The 23,520-nt window shown below is 36.8% G+C and overlaps 1 protein-coding gene across 3 annotated transcripts; it reads left to right on the plus strand.

The window, feature by feature from the left end:
- The first annotated feature begins 591 nt into the window (after positions 1 to 591).
- LOC118660377 (cysteine-rich secretory protein 3-like) lies at positions 592 to 23,258 on the plus strand. Of its 3 annotated transcripts, XM_036317683.1 has the most exons (9): positions 618 to 694; positions 7,473 to 7,507; positions 10,736 to 10,806; positions 13,815 to 13,931; positions 15,721 to 15,808; positions 17,511 to 17,659; positions 18,102 to 18,199; positions 20,337 to 20,425; positions 22,162 to 23,258. In XM_036317683.1, the coding sequence occupies exons 3-9, from the start codon at positions 10,738 to 10,740 to the stop codon at positions 22,287 to 22,289; spliced, it is 738 nt and encodes a 245-aa protein (XP_036173576.1). In that variant the 5' UTR covers positions 618 to 694; positions 7,473 to 7,507; positions 10,736 to 10,737; the 3' UTR covers positions 22,290 to 23,258. The 3 variants fall into 3 exon arrangements, with proteins under 3 accessions (XP_036173575.1, XP_036173576.1, XP_036173577.1); XM_036317682.1 differs by lacking the exon at positions 7,473 to 7,507 and having other exon boundaries at positions 592 to 694; XM_036317684.1 differs by lacking the exons at positions 618 to 694; positions 7,473 to 7,507 and adding an exon at positions 701 to 720.
- Positions 23,259 to 23,520: the final 262 nt, after the last annotated feature.

Genomic DNA, 23,520 nt, shown 5'->3' on the forward strand with positions numbered 1-23,520 from the left:
TTATGGATGAACAGAATCAAATGCTGATAACTTACTATGTAATTTAGATCAAGGGTATCTTGCACTCCATACAACCAGAAAAAAACAATTTTAATATCAAGAGAATTTAAAACTTAGAAATACCAACAGTTATTTGGTCTTTTGCCATTTGAAAGGCACTGTGATCTTATATAAACATAAAATATTAATTATTCTCCAAAACAGTAAGGTCCAACAGAATACTAATGAATATCTTAGATCATTGTAAGAAAATATTGTATTCTCCATAGTTGATGAAAATAATAAGCTTAGCTTTACTCATACAGAAGTAAACTTGAAAACTCTAATGTTGTAATGAGAATAATTTGGTTCAGAATTGTCAAAATATTAATTGGCAAAAATGAGGATAAATTATAATAGTATATGAGCTCCAAAGACTAAGGGTCCAATAGTTAAATTTGCAATAGCCATTTACTTAAAAACGCCATGAGGAGAATCCCAAAACTTCAGTTAGACAACCAACAATGAAATTTGAGACTATTGGTATGACAAATCCTGTTTCAGACTTTGTTGGTTTAGATTTACTTGCACAAACAGTGTTTGCCAAAGACAGGAAATAGGAGTAATGCATATATACCTCTCTAGTCTTCTCTCCTCCTGCTTTCTTTCTTCCTACAGATAAAGCAGACTCTTTACCTTGCTCTGAGCACCAACCGTAAGTGACAACTGCTCTATTTTGAGGTGAACATTTTATGATGCCAATATGTTTATGCCTTGGCAGTGGTAAATGATAGCTAGTAAATGAATCTATGATTTTCAGAAACCCTATTGATAACTTTTATAGAGAATAATAACCTTAAGTTATTATACTCTTCTTAATAGCTCTAATATAGCAAAAGCACTTTTATCAAATTTAACATCTGTATGAATTTTTTGCTTTTTATTATAAAATAAGCGATACAACTCATTTCCATGTCTATGACTTTTGGAAACAATTATACTAAAACTCCCTTTAATAGAAAAATAAAAAAGTATGGCCATATGTGTGTGCATATGTCCACACATTAATAATTTACTAATATTCACATATATGGATCTGTGTTAATGCAGACATTATTAAACTAAGAATGGGAAGGTGTTGTTCATAGTTTTAAATCTATCAAAACCAAATTATAGTACTTACTTGAGATAAAAAAAATATTCTATTAAAGATTATCAGTCTAAGATACAATTTCCCCCATAAAATGCACTCAACTTATACAAAATTTTTTAGGACTTTCTGAAAATTCCCAATCAAAAGTCAATGTACTAATTTGCATAAATAATTAAGTAGAATGTCTGTTTTGTATGTTTTATATAAGGAAGCAATTTCCACATAGAACTTTATGTTTCTAATAATAAGAAGTGACTCTGGAGAAACAGAAACTAAAAAACCACAGAGCTAACCTAGGACAACATGTGAGAAGTTATTTACCTCGGAGAGGGAAGATTTTACTTTCGAAATCTTTTCCCCCCCCGAGGCTGGATGTGAGGCAGGGAGCTTAGGGAGGACTTATACTATTGCCAGAGAAGATCTGAAGATGCCTCTTCCGATGGTTAAGGCCAATACCAGTGTCTGCCTGGATGGCTAACTCTCTGGAGGAGAATCAAAGGAAATTAAACTGATGACATGTTTTCAGCCTGGAGCTACTCTCTGACGTGTGGGAAGTCAGCTGGGGCCACTGAATTGGGCTCGGGTTTGAGGAAGAAGTATGTTGGGAGGAAGAGCGGCAGAACTCTCAAATAGTGTGTAACTCAGATAATGCTCAGAATTACAGAGATGTTTAGTAAATTCAAGCAAGGGGGGGCTGGGTGAATCATCCTTGAAAAAAGAAAAAAAAATGTTTTTCAGAACTGTCAAAGCAGTTATTATCATTTAGAAATTTTTACAGATTTCCCTCATGACAAAGTCCAGAAAGTTTGCAAACGTTGTATAGTGTCTAAGCTGCTTTCTCTCTTACAGAGTAGTAAGTGGTGAAAGAAAGTGATCAGAATGAAGATCACATATCACATTGAGAGTTTGAAAATGTTGTATCAGATACTTTTCTGTGCTGTGATTAGTATATATGTATGTGTGTGTGTGTGTCTATACCTATTTTGCACACGTTACACGCATGTGCATCAATGCTTTTAAAGGCCTCTTTTATGGTCTGTATTGTTTAAAACATTTCTCTTCCCTCCTTTCAGGGATGAGGGCTTTGAGGTTAAAGTGTGTGGGTTTATCTCCCAGTTCTGCGTGCAAGTTCATGGCATTTCATTATGAAATCTCAGATTCTAGGACTGCTAGCTGTAAACTGGGGTACTGAGTAACATCATCTAATACCTAGGTTCTTAGGAGCTTTAAATGAGCCCAAAAGAGGGGTACAGTGCTTCACACATATACACCAGCACCATATAACATCATGGTTATGTGAGACTCACTTAGGGCAAAGGGATAGCCCTGAAAAGTTGCATTAAACTTACTTTTTTTTTTTTTTTTACCTATTTATAAGTCTAATCTCTCTACATTCACCTTTATAGGTGATGCTTAAGAAGGATCTGTTTTTATTTTTCTCCATACAGTGAGCTAATTTTTCTAACACTGTATGTTAAGTAACCTACTCTTCCTCCTAAATAGATTTTTATGCTACCTTGTTTGGTTTGTCTCTTCAAATTTCTATTCACCTCTCTAGGTCCATGTGTCTGCTCCTACAATAGTATCACATTTTTGTCAAAGTAAGTTTGAAGTCTATCTTAATAATTAAATATGAAAAGATGCCCATGTTACTTCTTCTTATAAAAGGTTTGCTTCATTATTCATATGCTGATCAGAATTCTTATTAGAATTATAAAAAACTTATAAAGAACATATTAGTTTAATTCAAATTGCTATCTTTATTATATCAACACATACAAGTTAGAAGCATGGAAAACTTCAATTTATGCAGATATTTCATGTCTTTTACTAGGATTTACAAGAGTAGGAAGACCTACTCTTGACGAATTTTGTGCATCAGGCCTTAGTTTAGTATAATGTCATTATGAATTAATGATCTCCCCTGTCTCTGTTAGTCTGTGAATTTTCTAATTTTGGTTTAATTTTTATAAATTAAAAATTATTTATGTTATTTATTTATGTTATTTCAGATAGGAAGAGAGAGGGAGAATAGACAGAAACATCAATGATGAGAGAGAATCATTGATCGGCTGCCTCCTGCACGCCCCCCACTGTGGATCGAGCCTGCAACCAGGCATGTGCGCTTGACTGGAATCGAACACAGGACCCTTCAGTCCGCAGACCAACGCTCTATCCACTCAGCCAAACCGGCTAGGGCTTTTACTAGGGTTTTAAAGTTTTCCCCAAAAAGGATTTTTTTCTCGGTTATTTTATATATATATATTTTATAGTTTTTGTTACAGTTATGGGCAGCATCTTTCTTTAAATTTTATTTTCTAGTTGAATGTTGCTGCTATATGGCTATAGTATTTTTGTAAGTTGATATGACACCTAGCAAACTTGTTGATTATGGTGTAATTTCTAGATAGGTGACCATATCATTTGAGCATAATAATATTTATCTCTTCCCTTGCAAGACTAATGAATATATATATATATATATATATATATATATATATATTTTTTTTTTTCCTTTTGTTATGGTTTTGTTCAGAAACCCTCCACTTCAATGTTGAACAATAACAGCCACATAAGTCATTTTTTTCTTGTTCCCAATATTAAATAGAATGCTCCTCGTTTCTCACATAACTAGAATATTTGCTGTTGATATCTATAATCATAAAAGCATGATATGGCAATTAGACCTTCCAGAGGAAGCCGAGGCTGCGAGGGAAGCCAGGTCCCGGGTGCCAGAGGGAAGTCAGCACCAGCAGCTGTGGAAGGAAGACCTACTCTTTTTTTTTTAAATATATTTTATTGATTTTTTACAGAGAGGAAGGGAGAAGGATAGAGAGTTAGAAACATCGATGAGAGAGAAACATTGATCAGCTGCCTCCTGCACACCCCCTACTGGGGATGTGCCCACAACCAAGGTACATGCCCTTGACCGGAATTGAACCCGGGACCTTTCAGTCCTCAGGCTGACGTTCTATCCACTGAGCCAAACCAGCTAGGGCAGGAAGACCTACTCTTGATGAATTTCATGCATCGGGCCTCTAGTTTAGTAGAATGTCATTATGAATTAATGATCTCCTCTGTCTCTGTTCTTTTTTTTTTTTTTTTTGCTACATAATTTTTTAGTCTGTGAATTTTCTAATTTTGGTTTAATTTTTATAAATATATGTTTTTATTAAGTTAATAAACAGGGATATGTCATTTGAGAAAAGGACTTATTTTCAAGTGAGCCTTTGAAACATAGGGGTGGCCCTAACATCAATGTGAGGAAGGAGCAGTATATTACAGTTTAATTGTATCATTTACATTTATGCTTCAGAAAGACACGGCTTGCTGTCTGTGGTCTGTAATTACATAGTAGTAAGCCCTCAACATATGGAACTACACATCTTTGAAATGTCTCAATTTGGCTTTTCTCTAATCACACTTAAGAGAAATTACTAATCTCTTTAAAAAAAGGAGAATTACAGACAGCAGAGTGGAGAGAGACTTGGGAACTTACACTTAGCAAAATAACTGTTTTTAAGGAAATGATTTTAAAAGAATTAAAATGTGTATCCCTCAGTGGTTAGCAGAGGAAATGTGTAACTACACACATTTGGAAATTGTCTACATGCAAGTCCACGACAGGAAGAGGCAGTTATTTACCTTATTCTTTCTAATGTTTTTCTGTGGGACTCTCCTCCATGAAAACAAATTACACCATATTCTATTAGCACCAGGGGAAGAGGAAGGGAGTGGAGGTAAATGCTTTGGTCTTCCAGCTGATGCTAAATCTTAATTGCATTTACCTCATCCTTAATACTTACTTCCAGAGCCCTGCGTTAGTCTAGGTTCTCCCCATCCTTTTGCACAAGCATCACAATTTGTCAGGGCCAAAGAAAATAAAACTTTAACCTACACTTTTGCACACCTGGGACAGTCCAAATAGCCCACACTCTGCGTATGTGAATGGTGGACTCCCCTGATGGTGAGCTAGGATGCTGAGGGCTGGCAGGAAGCATATTTTGTTCACTTGATCATGGTCAGCAATATCTAGCATGCTACCCTAGAAAAAGGGAGTAAAACTTGATGAATGTGTGTTAAAAGAAAAAACAATATCTGATTGTCATTAGCTTGTAAAAAAAAAAAAAAGGAGAATCAGTTCATCTCCATTGCTCAAATTCTCCAAGAGGCTCACTGGAGGCCAGAGCCAGAGGGAGGGGCTTGCCCAAGGACACAGGCCTAAGAGAGAGTCCTCTGGAGAGTCCAAAAGCTTCTGCAGCTCCACCACTGAGCGAGGACAGGTTAGCCACAAGGAATTGAAAATAATGTGATGATTGTATTTTGCCTTTTCCAAACACACAATCTAATTATGGAAAAAAGGCAAAGGTACATGAAGTACATTTGCAGAAAGTAGATCCTGCACATGAGCAGAAAAAAATGGAATATAAGCAAAAGTTTGCTGGTTGAACTTTAAAATACTCCTATTCAGGGGCAAGATCAGTGTTTTTGTTGTTGGCCTGTGAGTTTCTTTGGAAAGAGAGAGACTTTGAAATGTTATCAAAAAATGTGGTTAGTATCCAAGTTGAGGATTAACATGATCAAAGGCATAAAGGGCATAGGATCAAAGGAAGAGATAATAAAAGTGTAAATAGGAATAGGGACACTATGTTGACTAGTGTAATGGAATAAAGATAATCTAATAAATGATGCCCCAGTTTGGGTTCCCAGGCAATGTGAAAAAAATCGGAGACACAGTTTATTAAGAGACTAGAGGCCCAGTGCACAAAAATTTGTGCACTTGGGGAGGGGGGGTCCCTCAGCCTGGCCTGTGCCCTCTCACAGTCTGGGATCCCTCGGGGGATGACCACCTGATGGCTTAGGCCTGCTCCCCGGGGGATTTGGGCCTAAGATGGAAGTCAGACATCCCTATGGCAGCCCGGCAGCCCTCGGGGGATGTCCACTTGCCAGCGCGGAGCAGACCTAAGCTGCAGTCAGACATCCTCAGCGCTGCTGTACTGGCAGCCATCAGCCTGGCTTGTGGCTGAGCAGACCTCCCCCATGTGGGAGCGGTTGACCACCAGAGGGCAGCTCCTGCATTGAGCGTCAGCCTCCTGGTGGTCAGTGTGTGTCATAGTGACCAGTCATTCCCAGTCTATCTGCTGTTAGGGTCAGTTTGCATATTACCCTTTTACTATATAGAATAGAGGCCTGGTGCATGGGTGGGGGCCAACTGGTTTGCCTTGAAGGCTGTCCCGGATCAGAGTGGGGGTCCTGCTTGGGTGCCTGGACAGCCTGGGTGAGGGGCTTATGGCTGTTTGCAGCTGGTCACACCCCCTTTAGGGTGGGGGTCTCCACTGGAGTGCCTGACCAGTCTGTGTGAGGGGCTGAGGGCCGTTTTCAGGCTGGCTGGGACTGAAGCTCCCAGCCTCTCCTTTTTTTCTTTTCTTTTTTTTCTCTGGGATTTATTTACTTTCTATAATTGAAACATTGTTGTCATCATGGCCCTCTGCGGCCAGCTAAAAGCAGGTATCTGGGGTTTGTTTAGCTTCTATAATTGAAACATTGTTGCTTTCGGGCTCAGAGCCGGACCGCGGCAGGCGGGGAACCTTGGCTTCTTCCATCACTGGAGCAAGCAAGCCTCATGTTTGCTTCAGCTGCGTGGCTGCTGGCTGCCATCTTTGTTGACAGTTAATTTGCATATCCTGCTGATTAGCCAATAGGAAGCGTAGCGGAGGTATGGTTAATTACCCTTTTTGTCTTTTATTAGATAGGATATACTTGGGATTAATTCCCCAAGAAGGGAAGGGAAGGAAGTAAGATTGGACAAAGGTAAGAAATCAAGCTGGAATGTCGTCTCATTGGAGGATTCAGCCAATCAACTACTTCGGAGTGGTTCTGAAGCCAGGATCATGTTTCAGAGTTGTCACTAGTTGGACTGGGAAGTCAGGCCTCTACACCTCATACCTGATAGACATAGGATGAGGGTACCCTAGGAAGGAAGCGTGATCTTGGACCAGGTGGCTGTTTCCAGCAAACGCCATCCCTGAGATTTTTGCTGGCAATACTCACATGTAAGGAAGCAAGCATCACAAATGATAATACAAGTAGCAATGTTAATGCTAGTACTTGTATGTATATAGTGATTTTTTAATGCTTTCAAATTTTTTAATGTTACTTATAACTTTAAACCTCAGAATATGAGGTGACCCTATGCCACCATGTTTTTATTTGACAAATGAAGATTGTAAATTTCTTCTAGTTAAAGAGGAGCCGGGTAATAGAATGCCAAATGACAACAATAACAAAAACCCGGGCTTCCTAACCCTCACTTTGCTCTCATTTCTTTATCACAATACAGGTGCCAGAGTTCAGGTTTGCTCAATAGGGGACCAGGTATGTCTGAGAAATAAAAATGGCTATTTTTGACATTCAGCTTGTGTGTTTGCTTTGTACAGAAATAAGTTCATTTTTCTTTCCAGGTTTTTCATTTTTTGTCTTCAAATTTTCATTCTGTTCTTCACTCCTTCCTCTGTTCTACCTCAAAACTATAATACAAACAAAATAAACCTTTTCTTATTGTTATGAATAAAATTTTAATTATATAGAAGAGATTAAATTTAAAAAACATTATAGAAACACCTATATAATTTTTATTTGTTACAGAACCCTTACAGGAATATGTTATCAATTTTGTGATTTCCATTTCAACACACACCCCCTTTCCATTCTAGTTATTTAAAGGGAAAAATCACTTTATTAAAATGTCAACAAAATCCTTCATTAGTTCAACAAAATAACATAAGTAAAAGTTATCATAACGGGTTATGTTTTTAACTTATAATGACATCCTAAGAAAATATTATTTGAGCTCTCAAAGTCTTAGGAGTTTTATTTTATATTTGAAGGTCAAAATTGTACTTAATTGTTAATATTGTTAATTTCAAAATTTTTTTCTCAAACATGTTGAGTAATCAACATTTATCAGCTGCCAAAATACTTATAGTAATGCATGACTAGTTTTTCCAAGGAAAAATATTTATTTATTTTGAAACCTCAGCCCCCAACATGTATAGCATAGTTCAGTGGGATATAGACATTGAGGCTAAAAGAAATCTTGGGTTCTGCCTCAGCTACACACTAGCAATGAGACTGTCAGGAGGTCACTTAATACCTCTATGCCTCTGTACTTCTCTTACTTGGACATTATAATTCCTGACCTATTAGCTACACCAAGTTGCAAAAAAAAAGTAACCAAGACAGAGACAGAGGAATTTTCCAAGAGGTAATAGTATCTTTGGCACAAAGATATTTTCTTTTTCCAATTACTGTAATTATAGGAATGTAGACTCATTATAGGAAATGAAGAAAAGTATGTCTTATCACGTGAGGATAAACTCATCTTCTTGTATTTCTGTTTAATCTCATCTTTTCTTTGCCTGGCTTTGTGTCCGAGCATAAGTTCTGTGGGAGAAGGGGATGAGGTCCTGTTGCTGTTACTGTCCTCCAGGAGAGTCATAATGCACTCATTTCCAGATGTCCCTACACATTGAGATCATCAATGCCACTACAAAATAATTTCTTTTCTGTTACTTTATCTTAAAATTGGCCCCAGATAGCTATGTCACAGAGTTTTCTTCATATGCCCATTTGAGAAGCAAAGCTGCCTTGAAATATGGATGCTTGGTGGTGGTTGCAGATACCCTGCTATCTCAATGCCTTGCTCACACATCTGTGGCTCCAGAAGATTTCAAATTAGTATATGCTATGGACCTTGGCACATTCTTGAAAATAAGATAGTCCTCAAATCCTATATAATAAAAGACTAATATGAAAATTGACCAAATGACGAAACAACCAGTTGCTATGACGTGCACTGACCACCAGGGGGAAGACGTGCAATGCAGGAGCTGCCCCCTGGTGGTCAGTGCGCTCCTACAGGAGGAATGCCGCTCAGCCTGAAGGCAGGATCATGGCTGGTGAGCAAGGGCAGTGGGCCCAAGCCATCAGTCGGACATCCCCCAAGGGCTCCTGGACTGCAAGAGGATACAGGCTAGGCTGAGGGACCCTTCCACCCCCCTTGAGTGCACAAATTTTGTGCACCAGGCCTCTAGTATTACTAGTAAATAAGAGAATGTACATGAGTCTGCCTGGGCTGCCATAACAAATGACCACAGAGTGGGTGACTTAAACATCACAGATATTTATTTCCTCACAGCTCTAGAGGTTAGAATCTGAGACCAAGGTATCAGTGTGGTCAATTTCTGGTGATTTTTCTCTTCCTGGCTTGCAGACAGCCCCTTTCTCAATGAATTCTCACATGGCCTCTTCTCTGTGTGTGCAAAGGGGAGAGAGAGAGAGAGAGAGAGAGAGAGAGAGAAAGAGAAAGAGAGAGAGCACATGCACAGAGCAAATGCACTCTCTAGTGTCTCCATATATAAACACTAATCCTATTGGATCAGGTCCCATCTTTATGTCCTCATTTTTCCTTAACTACTTTTTTAAAGACCCAAACACAAATATAGCCTCATAGAAGGTTAGTGCTTGAATATGTGAATTATGGGAGGGCACAGACTTCTATCCATTATTGAAGGCTAAGGATAACCCAATGTACCTTGGTGTTATTTTTTAACTTAATTTTGAAGCTTATGCATTTTCCTTGTTATAAAACCATCATAAACATAATTTTATGTCTCATATTTTCTAATAAAAGGATGTATTCTAATTTATTTCAACATTTTATCTCCCTGTTGGTGAGCATGTAATTGTTTTACCCTTATGAATATTAATGTGATAAAAATGTACGCCTAAAGTTTTTCCAGTATATATTATTTCTTCAGGAAGTTGAATTAGTGAGGCAAAAGGTGCGAACATATGAAGATTATTAATACAGGTCAATAGTCTCTTAAAAGTGATTTTTCTGTTTTTATTTCCAAAGGAGAGTATTGCCTTTTTCTGGAATTTGAGGCATTGTAATAAAAATAAAGGTTTCAGTGTGAATGGATGACAACACATGGAAAGGACTGAAGAGAGTGGTAGAAAGTATTTTTTTTTTAAATCACTATTTCTTAGAGGATTTACCTAGGATTTTACAAATGGCAAATATGTGAATCAGAAGGAAGAAATGGCATAAGCTGAGGGGTAAATTGAAGAGACGTTAATAAGGGTATTTATAAAGATAAGGAGGATCAAGGAAACTAGCAAGGACTAGTGCAGTAGTATCCCCATAATAGTAACAGGAGCTATTATTACTCCTATATGGGCAATGTGAAGCCATTCCTAGACCTTGAAAGAACTGCTACATAAACAAAATCGTGGGACTAGGGTGGAATTGGGTGGTGGAACTTTAATATTTACAGGTGCACTATTTCAATGAAGTGCATCTCTCTGTTCTTTGTTGTCTCCGTTACAAGCTTGCTTCGGGGGCTGAATCCATTATTATTCTACTGGTTTCCTGTGACAGAACCTCTCGTGTTACATTACTAATGAATTTAGGATAAATTATATCATTACCTTGTTTCATCACCCCCTCTTCCCTCCCCCACCCTCCATCACTGTGTTCCTCAGAAGTTCATGCACTAAAATTCCAACTCAGGTCCTGTTGCCTTTGTTTTGTTTTACCAGCAATGGCGTTGCTCCCGGCGTTGCTGTTTCTGGTTGCTGTGTTGCTTCCATTCTTTCCTGCAAATGGACAGGTATGGTCGAGGTTGAAAATATTTTCAGATCAGGCAACCCTGAAAGACAGCAAGCAATTAGATTAATTTTCCAAAGTAGAAAGGGAGTGTGTGTCTGGGACATCACAAGGTACGGTAGCCCTTAAACACATGAAGGTATTGAACTCAGGACATATTGGTAGTCAGAACTGAGATCTGCATGAATATAATGCATAGCAGACTTCAAAGACTTAGCTAAAAAAGGGTGGTAAAGTATCTCATTAATAATTTTAATATGGATTGTATGACAGAAGCATATATTTTGAATATGTTTTAAAAATGTATTATAAATTTTAATTTAACCTATTTTTTTCTTTAGGAAAGTAGCCACCAAAAAATTAAAATGTCCTTTGATGCTTTAATTATTTTTCTATTGACAGCACTGGTCTATGTGTTTAAAAGCTAATGAAACTCCTCTAATCTCATGATCATTTTCTGATTTACTTTTATTTAATCTACTTCAATGTGATCCTCACCGAAAATTAACAATATATTTGCATAATCTCAAACTAGCAAAACTTCTTCACATACATCACCACATTTAATTTTCAGTTACTCTGTGAGAATAAGTATATCTTTTTTTAATTTTTAAAAAAGAAAATTTACTGGAAATATTAAGCGTTTGGATTTTTTTATAACTTTTTCAATTAATTTGTTTAAGATAAGATGCTCTAATTATTTCTAATATGTTGTTTTACTTTAACAATCCCAAGAGAAGTATCAATTACCCTCTTTAATTGGTGTGAAGTGCTCATATAAGAAATCTATTTCCTGATCAGAGAACCTGTGAATGTGAGGACCTTTGGTTCTGGCTGTCTGTTTATACAGCCTTCTTTAGCATTGGGCATACAAGGTTAGCTAGGACCCCTATAGCAGAGAATTCTGACACTGGGTCAGACCTCATTTGGCATTCAGAAATGCAATCATTATTAATCAACTTTTCAATCTGAAGACAATATATCCATCACTCAGAGCTTCATTCAAGTCATTTACTGTCTTCCCAATTTCTTTCCTAGAGATATTCTTTCATAGCCTTTTCTGATATCTTATTAACTCTCTCATCCATATCCTGGTTTTCATTTATAAAATCATTAAAAAGGGCACTATCACTAGATCCTTTGCGTCATTAAATGTTTGCTGATCTGATGCTCTAAATTCCCTCTGCCCAGGGCTTTCTGTGCCTCTCAAAATGCCTAGAAAACATTATTCACCTCTCAAAACCCCAATCCAGGCCATCTTTTGTGAAGCCTTTCCTAACCCCAATCAGGAAAAATTGATCCCGCATTCCTTCCTCTATATCTAGTCGATCCCGCCTATCATTTTATTTATTATGTGGCATTATAATTATTTATGTCATATTGCCTATTGAATATCAGTTTTTAATGATAGATAGAAACCATATTTATCCATTTTATTTTCAACACTTTCATATTTCTCATCACCTAATAAAACTTTTATTAATATTTGTTAAAAAAGAAACAAAGGTATGCATTTTTTGGTAGAATTGTTATCTACAAAACAAGATGGGGTAAGAAGTAGGAAATAATTACTTCTTCTTTCTGAGGCACCACATTTTGATATGCTTTGAAATAAAACGATTTTAAATAGGTTTCTGAGGGCTAATAGGATATATCCAGGGACATTATTTTATGCTTTGATTGGTCACTGCTAATATTCATGTGCATCCTTTTCAACTTAGGAATCAGTGGCTGGGAATGTGCCGGATCTGTGGGTATGCTGACATTCAGTCTTGGTCCCTGCCCTTAGGAATATACATGCAGGTGGAGAAATGGATGCCTAAGTAGATAGTGGCAACATGAGTACGGTCAGACTGATGCTTGCAGTATTTGGAGGACTGTGCAAAAGCTCAGTGTTTGTGGAAAGAGAGAATAAGTTATTCCAGAGTGTCAGGGAAAATCAATAAAGGGTTTTGTCTGTTGAGAATTATACTTCCCAATGTTGCACATGCTCGTATAACATCACACTCTTGTGCAAATTTAGGCCATCAAATTGTGTAAACTTTATGGAACAATTACACAGCCTACTTGCCTCTATACTTAGACACCCCCCCCCCCACACACACACACAAAGATATACCAAAAATATGAGCATCTGATTAATACCTTAATTACATTTTTGTTACTAAAATGAACAAAACCAGCAATAGCCCATTAATTGCTTGCTCCCTCCAAATTGCCTTGGAGATTTGTTTAATATTAGAAAACTGTCTTTTGATTAATTCCATAAGAGCAGCTACATAACAGGTAAATCATAGATTATTGAATGCACTTGGACTAGGGCCAGTGATGGCGAACCTTTTGAGCTCGGCGTGTCAGCATTTTGAAAAACCCTAACTTAACTCTGGTGCCGTGTCATATACAGAAATTTTTTGCTATTTGCAACCATAGTAAAACAAAGACTTATATTTTTTATATTTATTTTATATATTTAAATGCCATTTAACAAAAAAAAAAATCAACCAAAAAATGAGTTCTGACATGCGTGTTGTAGGTTCGCCATCACTGGACTAGGCCTAAACGTTCTTTCTTTGAATACAGGTACCATGTCGGGTCAAAGTTCCCCCTTCAAGTGTAGAGTCACATGACCCTCCTCTTATCACTCCCTTGCTGCAGCCTGACTGTGAATGAAAATGTCTTAATGGTTCCCATCGTACAACTTTGTCATTATGCTATCACTCAGATGTCTACCAATCACATTGAGACGTCTCTTCATACTAGAAAGTGGTATTTGTGGCCTCAGAGGTGTTTTGAATTGTCATGGCATGAATAACATCCACACTCTCAAAATTTAACACTATTTCTTTTCTATTTAAAAATCATAGCTTGGGTTCAGGTTCATTGGCAATGCTTAACAATTAATATCAGCTTGAACTGAATACTTTTGAAATAATCTCTGTGCTCTTGAATTAATTTGCTCATATGCAATTTTTCAAACTTTTAAAAACTCATTCTGATTTGGCTTTCCTTTAGAAGCCAGGTTTTGCTGCTATGGCAACCGGCCGAAGAGAAGTGCAAAGAGAGATTGTAAATAAACACAATGAAGTAAGAAGATCAGTCTCTCCACCGGCCAGAAACATGCTGAAGATGGTAAGAGGTGGCCACACAGGAAAGTGGCTTGAGCCAGTTGTGATCATCACAGCCTCCTAGTAAAAAAGACCTCGAAGAACTTTGTGACTTAAGTTCTGTCTCTGATAGTTCATGAGAGCTTTGTTATTGACATGGCAGAAGTACTTTTCCTCATTCCACATACCATTTTTCTTAAAAATTGTGTATCATCCTACCATTGTATGTTCAATTCACTAGAATAATGTGATCTGTCAGAATTGATTCACTATCATGTGCATTTCAGAGTTCTCGGTCTTTGTGAGTGAAATGTCTCTTCCCAGAGAAATTATATATTGTATGTTTATATAAATTGCATACAATTTCAGGGGACCCAGGGAACCCCTGAAGCCCATTTAGGAACCCCGACCCTGAGGTTAGTGTGTGCCATCTGACCTTGATAAATTGACGTTTAGACACTTTCACTGGGCCTTTTCTGTTTGTTTTGACCCAATAAGTTCTCTGGCTATAGGCAGCTCTTCTGTGCAGCTCCTCTCCGTACAGTCAGACAACCTACAGTCATCATCGACATCATCCTTATTATTAATGTCCACTCCACCCACATAGGTTTCACCTTGAACCCTAGACCTTTCCTCAGAGACATGTTGTTAGACCAGGAAATTCAAGTGTTGCTGACTTGAAGCTTAAAGGAAGAGAAGAGAGTACACAACTATCTTAACACTGAAAAAAAATTTTTTTATGACTATGCATATTCTGAGGTCCCGTAGTACAACCTTGGCAGGGCCTATGCAAGTGAGGGGTCCAAAACTTGACCTTCACTAACTCCATGGGACAAGGCAGAAATTCTTAATTGTAATAACTTGTTCATTCTTAATTCTTAATTCTTAATTCTTAATTCTTAATAACTTGTTCATTTTATGGGGCTATTTAAGTTGGCACAAATTCTTTTTTAAAAAAAAATATATTTTTTTATTGATTTCAGAGAGGAAGGGAGAGGGAGAGAGATAGAAACATGAATGATGAGAGAGAATCATTGATTGGCTGCCTCCTGCATGCCCCACACTGGGGATTAAGCCTGCAACCTGGGCATGTGCCCTGACCAGGAATCGAACCCATGACATCCTGGGCCATAGCTCGATGCTCAATCACTGAACCACTAAGGCTGGGCAGCACAGATTCTTAATTGTACTTTATTAATGGTTAAACAACTTGTCTATTTTACAGGGTTGTTTAAGTTATGGAGGCAGAATTAAAACCAAATCTTTGGACATCCACTAAGGGACCATTATGTTTTTCTGATCACTATCTCCTCCCAATCTATAATCAGGAAGGCATTTTCCCTTTAGGATCAATGACGTTTAGGGTAAATAACAGACCAGTCTGGGCCTAGTGCCAGAAGCCAAATGTCTCAGAAACATATTAAATGCGGAAACAAACAAACAAACAAAAGGAACTAGAAATTAAGTATGCCAGCTCAGTATTATAGGAAAAATCATGTTAATACTTGTACATGTTTAGCAATATTTAGGATAAGACCACTGCTAAAAGTCTTCAGGTATTCCTGCTGTGCTATCATCCATAGACTTAACTATTTTAGACTTCACAGTTACTTGGGGTAGCCATACTATCTCTATTTCTTTTGGAGCAGAAAGGGGCACATTAAAAATGGTCTTTGATTATAAGAATAATCAGAATAGGCATGTACAGAAAAAGTTATAATGATGTGAATGAAGCTACCAATCTCATTACAAATCTTATGCACCTTTGTGTTTTAAGTCATTAGGTGCCTATCTTCTCTCCCCCTTTGTTTTAGCAATGGGACAGCAAGGCAGCAGCAAACGCCCAACGGTGGGCAAACAAGTGTGTTCTCAAACACAGTTCCTCGCAGGATCGAAAAGTTGGTATGTAAATCAAATATTTGTTGAGTAGATGAACAAGTAAGATAATCAGGGGCCATTTTTGGATGTTGCATTAAGAAACCTTGTGAATAAATGTTGCTTCTAATGCTGTCTTTTTTCAAGTTAAAGTCTCCCTGTGTGAGAGAAAGCTTGGAGAAGCACCACCTTGTGCTTACTGTTCTGTCTTTTATAAAAACTGTCTCACACAATGTCATATTGGTACCTCTTGACCATCTCATGAGTAAAGCAGGTCATATGTCATTTCTTTCTCTGTTTTAAAGAGTAAGGGACTCACTCTCAGCAGGAAAACAATTGCTAACAAGTGTTACATATGGGAAATTCAAAATTAGAATTTCAGACTTCTAACCCATTGCCCTTTTCATAATATGGGGCCTGTTTGTATTTTGAAAACTATTTATTTTTGAATTTATAAAATACATTGAATTTTGTCAAATGGTTCTGAATTTTATTCAAAAAATATTTACCATTAGCATCTTTTTAACTTTTGATGACATTAAGTCAAATCTTTTGTGTGTTCTGGATGCTCTTACAAAGTATGCAATACTATGTTAGACTCGAAAATAGCCTCAAAGACATGACCTCTACATTGAGGAACATAAAAACAATAAGATATCATATGTATCAACAATTAAACAAAATATTTACTTGAAGTAGCAAGTGACAGATATAGGCAAGCCCAATTTGAAAATAGTAATTCACCTGTTTTGAAAGTAGGACTGTCATTGTTATTTTTGATTCTATAATTTAATGAAATTATTGAGAGGGATGACTTATATTCAGAAAAAAAGATTGAAATACCTGGTTTTGAAGATCCCAACCTACTGTTAAAATTTCAGCGTCTTTCTTCCCTTCATAAGGAGCTATGCAAGAGTAGTTTACACACCCTTTAAGTAGCATGTCGACATTACATTTCAAGCCATCCAAATGTGAATCTTAATTTCAAGGTTTGAAAAGTACATTGAAATGTTTAAGGGCTGCAAAGCACTGTTATCCTAATTCTTTGAGGAGAAGTTGGCCTGTGACATTTTGATTTGCTGATTAAAAGGAGACCCATAAACTTTGAAAACAGTGTCCCTCCTAATGTCATCTGCTTCATGCTTGGAACGCTTAAAGACTAAAAGTAAAATTGTTTTCAAAGTTTACACAAAATAAGTACCCTAAACATTTATTAAAGTGGCTATATATGAAAAATTTCTGGTAAGTGTGGGTGAGAATAAGAGAAAGACCATGAGTTGCTTTCTGCTTTCAGCAAGCTAACAATACACAGTTGAGAGCACATGAGGCATACGCGCATGAAGAATTTAATATGTAAATGAATGACTTTAGGGGGAGTAGATATGAAAGAAAGAGGACTTCATCTACTCAAAATTTTGCATGTTGAACCAGCCTCAATGTGTTTGGCATATTTGGTTTCAATTTGGCTTACAGCTGATAAGGAACTTTCTATGTATTAATGAATAGTTAGCAACTATGGACACTTGTTTAAAGATCAGGTACTCCATTGATAGATACAGATGATAGATAGATAGATAGATAGATAGATAGATAGATAGATAGATAGATAATTGATGATCTCTCTCTCTCTCTCTCTCTCTCTCTCTCTCTCTCTCTCTCTCTCTCTCTCAATATCAACCATTGCATGCTTTATTGCTTTCCCCATGAATGGTCTGTTTTTTTTCCTTAGGTAAAAGAAGTTGTGGTGAGAATCTCTTTAAGTCAAGTTATCCTAATTCATGGTCATATGCAATCCAAAAGTGGTTTGATGAGGGAAATGATTTTATCTATGCTATGGGACCAAAACAAAAGAATATAGTGGTTGGACATTATACCCAGGTAAGGAAAAACACACACACACACACACACACACAAACACACACACACAAAACTTTGCCATAAGTGCCCTAAGGAGAAAGCTTCTCCAAATTTTGACTGATTCCAATGTTGAATCTGGGGGAAGATCTCCAGTAGGTAAAAAATAGTCTTCACATTTTGTGGGTATTTCAGCTGTGAGCCATCATTTTCAAAAGCATGCAGGCTTTTAATAGGAAAACTTACTCTGTATTTTTTGGTAGTCTGAATGGATAAAACAGTGAATATGCATGAAAATGTACTAGTTTTAAAGATTTTTACTTTAATTTAATAATTGAAGTATTTCCATAAGGTATATGAAATTGTGCATTAGTAACATTCTTTTCAGTTTTTTTAATTTTTATTATTTATTTGCTTATATTTCCTTCTCTAACGTACTCTCATATTTGCACTTATGGGCATGTAGGTTGTTTGGTACTCATCTTACCGTGTTGGATGTGGAATTGCCTATTGTCCCAAAGAACGAAGTCTGAAATACTTCTATGTTTGCCAATATTGTCCCAGGTAAGGAAATGCTTTCATATTTGGTATCAATGATGCCATTGGCAATTTAATATGTTAAAATTATCATGTAATAGACAACACAGACTACAAAAGCACATTTCAGTGAAGGGGAGAGATAAATCTTTAGAAATATGTTCTAAATTTGAGACACAACCAACTTCTCAGAAAGAAGACCAATTTCTCACATTTGAGTCTACTATTCGGAAGCCGTCTTCCATCATGATTAACATGATTTGTCTTTCCTCTCAACTGCTTTTCCAGAGGCTCAGGTTACTCCATGGGTGTATGTTGTGTGTAGTTCTCTAGAGTTGGTACTGTCAGTTTTATATTAAATTCACATCTGGAAAGTGAAAGTTGGATGGTAAGGCCAAGGGTGAAGGTGAAATAGAAGATGGTAATGACTTTCTAGTGATTTCAGCCCCTTGTATTCAAATATTCCTACTCCTCCTCATCTAAAAATACCTGTAGTGTACATTGAGAATTAATTAAATCTTGGGCCTCAAAGGGTTTTCAGGAAATTCCTGATATATTTCAAATTGTCAAGAAATGGTCATGTCTTAAGTATCCACTTCTTAGAATTTAACACAAAAATCTCTGAAAAAACTACCCATTAAAATCTTTTTAATAGCTCTGGCCTGTGTGCTCAGTGGTTAGAATGTCTGACTGAACATGCAAGGGTCAAAGGCACGCGCCTGGGTTGCAGTTTTAATTGCCAGCCCTGGTACAGATGCATGCAGGCTGCAATCAAGCCATGTGTCTCTCTCAAGTTGGTGTTTCTCCCCCTCCACCCCTTTCCACTCTCTCTAAAAGTCAATGGAAAAAATATCCTCCAGTGAGGATTAACAACAAATATATCTTGATGTATAGCTGAAAATAAACCCCTTCCTCCAGCAATATGTTTGAATTCTCCACAAAAATTCCGATGGATATATTGAAGATATATTCACAAAGTATAGGTTATTTTTGATGTTTGAAATTACTTGCCACTGGAGGGAGAGATCGCTCCCCCAAAAACCAAGCTTTTGGCATGATTTATTTTAAGACTGCAGATAAGCCAGGTGAGGTTGGGTTCCAGTCTGAGAAGTGTGACTGTCACAGTCATTTTCCTCCAAACACTGGTTAGGGTTTAGTAGAAAGAATTGAAGGGTCCTAAGAGAATGCACCCAAACCAACTATCTGGCTGTGAGAGTGGAGACATCTGGAGCCAGGCATCTGTAGTAAGAGTTGGAGTGAGTAATAAGGAAAACAGGAGCAAGAAACACCTTGATATCTATTTCACTTTTTTTTTCCAGGTGCTCACACAGATACAGTTATATTCTGTGCAGAGAGACTGAGATTCAGATGCATTGCCTTGGGACCTTGGACCGCTTGGTCCAATTGACATTTTGACTCTGTTGTATTTTTAGATAACAGTCAATAGAGTCATCATCATCAATCAAGTGCAGGCTAGTCATGGTAACACCACTATACCCTGGAGATTGGTGTTAATGAAACCTTTTATTCTAACTAACATTCCCATGTTTGGTAAACATAAAATCTCACATACAAAACCTCTAGACATTCAAAATCCACCCTAACACACCCACCTCCTCAAAAAAAAAAAATGCTTGAAAATATCTCCATCCTGCAGCTAGAGGCCAAACATTATCTTGGAGCTTTACTTTCTCCAGTCCATATTATAGAAATGGTCAATAATTATAGTTACCTTTTAAAATATGAAATTCCATTTAATATTAAGCATTTTCCGTTGCGCAACCTTCGGTTCATAGGAGCTTCTACAGTATCTCAAGGGGAGAGGTTTTACCCTAAGCCAGCACCTCAGGGCACACTGCTCAGCAATTTGACGATGTCTACTGAGAGACGAAAGGTGTTGCCACATTAAAATATACTCTCAAAACTTTAGACCTATTTATTCCACTTCACTTGCTCGGACTGTGAGATTATGGTCAAGGAATTGCGTGTATGTGTGAATTATTACCTTACTTTGCATTGTTATCTGAGTATACAGTAGATTGGCAATATTAGTTTTTCAGGTGACACAATGAAAAACATTGAGTAAATACTCAGCTATATCAGGTGATAGATGCTACCCTTGGAGCATAAACTACACTGAAAAATGTTGTATTTCAAATTTCAGTGGTAATATTGTCGGCAGAAGCCTTACTCCCTACCTCAAAGGAACACCTTGTGCCAGCTGCCCTGATCACTGTGACAACGGATTATGCAGTAAGTCTGAAGTCATTAATTTACCGGTATAATGAAATAACCTGATACTTATTTTTAAAAATTCAGAAATCTTCTGAATGGAGCCAACTTAAGCAATGCCTTCATGCAGAAGACAACGATAAAATTACTCAACAAAGTGTGTTTAAGCAAACATCTAAAATCCTTCAGTATATACGTACTTTTCTCAATGAAAGCCTGTTATCATATGTAAACTAAAGAAACATCTACCAAGGATGTATATTTGTGACTATGTTGAGCCAATTACATTTTGGCATATCTGAAAATGTTTCTGTGAAAATAATTTATTGTAATTAAATATGAATTTTGTTTTCATCAAGTTAATGCTATTATAGAAAAGGTGGCATTTTAAAAAGAAAGTATATACAAATATAAAGGTGTGAGACCACAGAATATAGCTCAGTCTAGACAGGCACACCAAATACTAGTATAGTCCCTTATATACCAAAGTATTAATCATATTAAATTTCTCATTTTCCTCATAGCATAGTTGGAATCATCAAGTTTAATTTAATAATCGTTTGCACTTTTGTTTTTCTAGTAACATTTATGTACTTTAAATATGTCTATCAAATTTGCAGAAGCCTCAAAAGTATTTTAGCAAAAAGAATAAAAATTAATGTCATATTATATCTCATTTCCAGTGTTGTTATGAATGGAGGTACAAAGAGGGTTTTTTTAGTTGGATGCATTATTAGAAGTATTATGAACAATACAGTTGACTCATTTTTACCTCTCAAATGCTTTCACCTGACTAAATTGTAGCATTCTTTCTGAGTGAATGATATAGCCATAATTGGTTCAAAACCAAATAAATATCTTTACTGTATTTGTGCAAAATGAATGAAGAGATATGGGAGTTTATGAGAGACAGGGAAAAGTAGAACAGCCAGTGTTTATTACCTGCGCTTGTTAAGCGCTGATAAAAAGTAGAAGGGGATGAGTTCAGGTAGATTCCTAGTTCTTGGTTTGAATTATTTAGTAGTGGGGACTGCCATGCCTCTGAGATTGGGTGAATTGATTTGGGAGTTGGGGAAATATACCAAAGAAATGCCAAACTTGTAGGTAGGATGATGAATTTAGTTTGAGATTTGTGGCCACCGAGGGACATCCAAGTGGAAATGTCCAATAATAATAGTAAAATTCTATTTTTATATTTTTTACTTTCACATCTCATAACAACTTCTTACTCCTGAAGAAAGGCTGGTGGCATTAAGTTTCGTGGCAACAGTGTCTAATATAATTTTCTGTGATGATGGAAATGTTCAATATTTGCACTGTCCTGTAAAGTAGTCCCTAGACACATTGGCTATTGCACACTCAAACTGTAACTGGTATCACTGAGAACCTGAAATTTCAAAGTTATTTAATTTAAATTTAAACAACCACATGGCTAGTGGCTATACTTTTGGACAGTGCAGTTTCATAAAGATTTATTTAAATTCACTTCATCCTGTTTTCTGAGGGAAGAAAGCCAGTCATTTATTTTAGAAATATTTGGAAAAACTCAAATTAAGAAAATGATGCCTTAATCAGTGAATTTAACTAAGGGGCCTTATGTCCCTCAAGATAGGAAATGGCCATCAGAGCATAATGAATGATGCCAACTTGTTCATTCTATTTCCTCCTCCTCACTCACATGGAATTTATTGTTTGTGTTACTTACTGCTATGGAGGAAAATGATAATGAAGTGACTAATTTTTTTTTGTTGTTCCAGCCAATACTTGCGAGTATGACGATATGTATTCTAACTGTAAAGATTTGAAGAGCCAAATGGGCTGCGGAAATGATTTTGTCAAGACGAATTGCAAAGCTGCCTGCAATTGTTCAAAAAAAATTTATTAAATGCCCAGTATAGACTGATCATGGTTAAGTGGAAGGGAGCCACATCTACTTACACTTGACATTTATTAGCAAATAAATCACATACATGTTAACTATAAATTTGATTCCAAATAGTTATATCTTTTTCTCCTGGGTCTGCTTTTTACTTTACAGAAATGTCTTTCATCCAAAGAAGGGTTCACATGTGTGGTCTTTAATTCCTCCTCTGCCATTCACCCTTCTCACTCATCTAGCATCCATCCCTATAATTAAATTGTTTTTCTTCCTAAGGAGAACCCAACCTTCATTTTGCCAAAAGCAATGAAGTCTTCTGATTCTTCATCTGTATAAATTGTACAGTAGAGTATGACCACACCTTCTTTTTTTAAACATCTCTTCTCTTAGACATATCTTCCTTAATGAAGAACTTAATATAATATACATAAATACTCTTTCCTCCAGGAGGTAGAAGTTATTTTCCTCTCTTTTGAGCCTGGGCTGAACTTAGTGACTCATTTCCGAAGAGTCAAGTATGGGAAGGGAGCTACAATAATGTCCCAGTAGAGAAATCTGGCAAATGCCACTTTAACTAAGTAATCACAGTAGCATCATCTGTAATAAGTGGACTCATGTACCCTTCATCTGATGTGATTAGAAAGGCATTTCACTTCTGTGGTATTCTTTCTAAAATCTTGTAACCCAAATCTCATCATGAGATAAAACATTAGGCAAATTTAAATGGAGGGACATTCTACAAAATACCCCTGATCATGACTCCTCCAAACTATTAAAATCATGAGCAGTAAGGAAGTTCAGAGAAACCTTTACAGACCAGATTGACTAAACAAACATGAGCACTAAATACAACATGGTATTTTGGATTGGATCCTGGAAGAGGAAAAGATCATTAAGGAGAAAATGGGTGAAATCTGAATAGACTCTGTAGTTTTTTTAATAGTAATGATGATTTCTTAGTCTTTCCAAATGTACCAAGATAATGTAAAATGATAACATTACAGGGAATTGAAACTGGATTTAGAGTATATGGAAAATCTCTGTAATATTTTAGCAACATTTCTGTAAACCTAAAAAGACTCCAAAATAGCCCTTGTGTTGCTTAGTGGATAGAGTGTTGGCCTGTACACCAAAGGGTTTCAGGTTTTATTCTGATTAAGGGCATGTATATGGATTGCATATTCGATCCCTAGCCTGTGTGGGAGGCAACAAATCTCTCTCTCTCTCTCTCTCTCTC

Source organism: Myotis myotis, unplaced genomic scaffold (genome assembly GCF_014108235.1).
Source record: "Myotis myotis isolate mMyoMyo1 unplaced genomic scaffold, mMyoMyo1.p scaffold_m19_p_7, whole genome shotgun sequence".
Taxonomy (NCBI): domain Eukaryota; kingdom Metazoa; phylum Chordata; class Mammalia; order Chiroptera; family Vespertilionidae; genus Myotis; species Myotis myotis.